Source organism: Leptonychotes weddellii, chromosome 8 (genome assembly GCF_054177405.1).
Source record: "Leptonychotes weddellii isolate Sample4059 chromosome 8, ASM5417740v2, whole genome shotgun sequence".
In the NCBI taxonomy this organism is placed as follows: domain Eukaryota; kingdom Metazoa; phylum Chordata; class Mammalia; order Carnivora; family Phocidae; genus Leptonychotes; species Leptonychotes weddellii.
The window spans coordinates 23226168-23229762 of record NC_138376.1 but is presented as its reverse complement, the minus strand read 5'-3'; the positions used below and the strand labels follow the sequence as shown (position 1 = coordinate 23229762).

At 47.5% G+C, this 3595-nt stretch overlaps 1 protein-coding gene across 4 annotated transcripts; it reads left to right on the top strand.

Annotated features, from left to right (window-relative positions):
• Positions 1 to 7: 7 nt before the first annotated feature.
• LOC102734494 (heat shock 70 kDa protein 1-like) lies at positions 8 to 3595 on the top strand. 4 transcript variants are annotated; one of them, XM_031033684.2, is made up of 2 exons: positions 8 to 73; positions 1361 to 3595. In XM_031033684.2, exon 2 carries the CDS (start codon positions 1374 to 1376, stop codon positions 3297 to 3299), a length of 1926 nt encoding a protein of 641 aa, XP_030889544.1. In that variant the 5' UTR covers positions 8 to 73; positions 1361 to 1373; the 3' UTR covers positions 3300 to 3595. The 4 variants fall into 4 exon arrangements, with proteins under 4 accessions (XP_030889544.1, XP_006738509.1, XP_081684027.1 ...); XM_006738446.3 differs by lacking the exon at positions 8 to 73 and adding an exon at positions 84 to 245; XM_081827901.1 differs by lacking the exon at positions 8 to 73 and adding an exon at positions 106 to 345.

Below are 3595 nucleotides of genomic sequence, written 5' to 3'. Positions count from 1 at the left end.
AGGGTGGGGGCGGCAGTGTTGACGCTGCTCCCCTAAACGCGTTACAATGGGGGTGCTGCCTTTGACCTCATGGGTTAGTAAGCAATCGGGATGGTAGGACCGGAGTCCGCTCAAAGTTGTAGGGCGGGGCGGGTGGGGGGTGGGGGAACACCAGCTGCGCATTTTGGATGTTGAAGGAGCCCCCACCCTCCGGGGCTCCGCAATCAGAACATTATCAAACTGGATCGAAGGCGGCGGGACAATAGGTGAGCCTGGAGGGCTCTCACTGAAATGGAATGGCAGTAGGCAAGATTAATAGATCCGTGTTTGAGAAAGTGCTGGAACGTTCTGTAGTTTTAGTCTAAGGTAATGGGGCATTGACCAATCAGGGAAGGGGAATCCTTTGGTAAGAGCCAAGGTGGGTGGGATTTGTCAATGCTGCTGGAAAGAGGTCGGGGAGCTGATCTGTTAGTGTCTTCAGATAGGCGTTACTCCAGAGACTGGAGAAAGATTGCTTGTTGGCGCTCAGTCTCGTCTGAGAAAGTTTGTGAGGGTTTGATTGGGTTCCTAGCAGCCATTTTCAGACTGGCCCAATATTACTCCTGACAAATCCCTAATTGAGGGTAAGGGAGCTGTGGAAGGTAGCTAAATCGAAGTGTGGCGATTAATGTCTCCTGAGGAGACCAGAATATAAAATAATCTTAGTTCAGCAGGAGGACAGGTACAATCGCAGAATAAACATCACAGATAGTTAGGCCCTGTGAAAATTGAACACAGTATATGCTAACTGCCTCCCATTTGCTTCCAGTTCGCTAAGAATACTTTAGTCCAAAAAGCACTGTCTGTGAAAGAAGGGACTGGAAAAAGATACTTGTACACCGAATTTATGGCAGCATTATTCACAATAGCCATAAGGTAGAAGCAGCCCAAGTGTCCAAGGAAGGAATGAATAAATAAGCAAAATGTGTTATATACTTATAATGAATATTATTCAGCTTTAAGAAGTAAAGAAACTGATACATGCTGTAACATAGATGAACTTTGAGGATATCTTTCTATGTGAAATAAGCCAGTCACAAAGAAGAAATTACTATGTCATTCTATTAATAGTAGTCGAACTGATAGAGACAGAAAGTAGAAGAGTAGTTGCCGGAGAGAGGAGGGGAATGGAGAGTGGTTTTAATGGGTATAGAATTTCAGGTTTGCAAGTTAAAAAGTTTTCTGGAGGTTGGTCAACAATATGAATGAATTTACCGCTGAACAGGACACTTAAAAAACAGGTTAAGATGGTAAATTTCAAATTATGTGTATTTTACCACAATTGAAAGTAATAAAATAAAAAAGCACTGTGCCAAAACTTTACCTCATTTTTTCTTCTCAGACCTCGGAAGACCATGGCTGCTGCTAAGGGAATGGCCATCGGCATCGACCTGGGCACCACCTACTCCTGCGTGGGGGTGTTCCAGCACGGCAAGGTGGAGATCATCGCCAACGACCAGGGCAACCGCACCACCCCCAGCTACGTGGCCTTCACTGACACCGAGCGGCTCATTGGGGATGCCGCCAAGAACCAGGTAGCCATGAATCCGCAGAACACAGTCTTTGATGCCAAACGTCTGATTGGCAGGAAGTTTAATGATCCTGTAGTGCAATCAGATATGAAACTTTGGCCTTTTCAAGTAATCAATGAAGGAGGCAAGCCCAAGGTATTGGTGTCATACAAAGGGGAGAAAAAAGCTTTCTATCCTGAGGAAATCTCTTCTATGGTACTGACGAAGATGAAGGAGACTGCTGAGGCTTTTTTGGGCCACCCCGTTACCAATGCTGTGATCACTGTACCAGCCTATTTCAATGATTCTCAACGCCAGGCCACCAAGGATGCAGGCGTGATTGCAGGTCTCAATGTGCTAAGAATTATCAATGAACCCACAGCTGCTGCCATTGCGTATGGCTTAGATAAAGCAGGTCAGGGAGAGCGACATGTCTTGATCTTTGATCTAGGTGGAGGCACGTTTGATGTGTCCATCCTGACCATAGATGATGGAATTTTTGAGGTGAAGGCCACAGCTGGGGATACCCACCTGGGAGGGGAGGACTTTGACAACAGGCTGGTGAGCCACTTCGTGGAGGAGTTCAAGAGGAAGCACAAGAAGGACATCAGCCAGAACAAGCGGGCCGTGAGGCGGCTGCGCACCGCCTGCGAGAGGGCCAAGAGGACCCTGTCGTCTAGCACCCAGGCCAACTTGGAAATTGATTCACTTTATGAAGGCATTGACTTCTACACGTCCATCACCAGAGCCCGGTTTGAAGAGTTGTGTGCAGACCTGTTTAGAGGCACTCTGGAACCTGTGGAGAAGGCTCTTCGGGATGCCAAGATGGATAAGGCTAAGATCCATGACATTGTGTTAGTGGGGGGCTCCACTCGTATCCCTAAGGTTCAGAGGCTGCTGCAGGACTACTTTAATGGTCGTGATCTCAACAAGAGCATCAACCCTGACGAGGCCGTGGCCTATGGGGCAGCGGTGCAGGCAGCCATCCTGATGGGGGACAAGTCTGAAAAGGTACAGGATCTGCTTTTGTTGGATGTGGCTCCCTTGTCCCTAGGGTTGGAAACGGCTGGGGGCGTCATGACGGTCCTGATCAAGCGCAACTCCACCATCCCCACCAAGCAGACGCAGATCTTCACCACCTATTCAGATAATCAGCCTGGGGTATTGATCCAGGTGTATGAGGGCGAGAGGGCCATGACCCGAGACAACAACCTCCTGGGGCGCTTTGACCTGACTGGAATCCCTCCTGCACCCAGGGGAGTGCCCCAGATCGAGGTGACCTTTGACATCGATGCTAATGGTATTCTCAATGTAACAGCCATGGACAAGAGCACAGGCAAGGCCAATAAGATCACCATCACCAATGACAAGGGCCGCCTGAGCAAGGAGGAGATTGAGCGCATGGTTCTGGATGCTGAGAAGTATAAAGCAGAGGATGAGGTCCAGAGAGAGAAAATCTCTGCAAAAAATGCTTTAGAATCTTATGCTTTTAACATGAAGAGTGCTGTGAGTGATGAAGGCTTGAAGGGCAAGATTAGTGAGTCTGATAAAAAGAAAATACTGGATAAATGTAATGAGGTCCTTTCGTGGCTGGAGGCCAATCAACTGGCTGAGAAAGAGGAGTTTGATCATAAGAGAAAGGAATTGGAGCAGGTGTGTAACCCAATCATCACAAAACTCTACCAGGGAGGATGCACCGGGCCTTCCTGTGGGACGGGGTATACTCCTGGAAGGGCTGCCACAGGCCCCACCATTGAAGAAGTAGATTAATCTTATCTGGAGCTGGAGGGTTCTAGGGTGCCTCTAAGGTGAATTTTGTTGCCCTCATTTTCAAACATTGTTATGATTACTGAATTGACTGTCCTGGACCTAAGTTACCATCCCTTCGGATTCTGACAAAAGAGTCTTGTATACCATCTTTTCTCAATCCATGTTTCTGACTCTTAGGAAAACTAGGCCCCTCTGAACCATTTGATGAATTCGAATGTCATTTATTTCCGACCTCCCCAACTTTCTTCCTGTGTGGATGGTTAAATGTCACTCAGTAAATTTGTTCCTAAAACAAA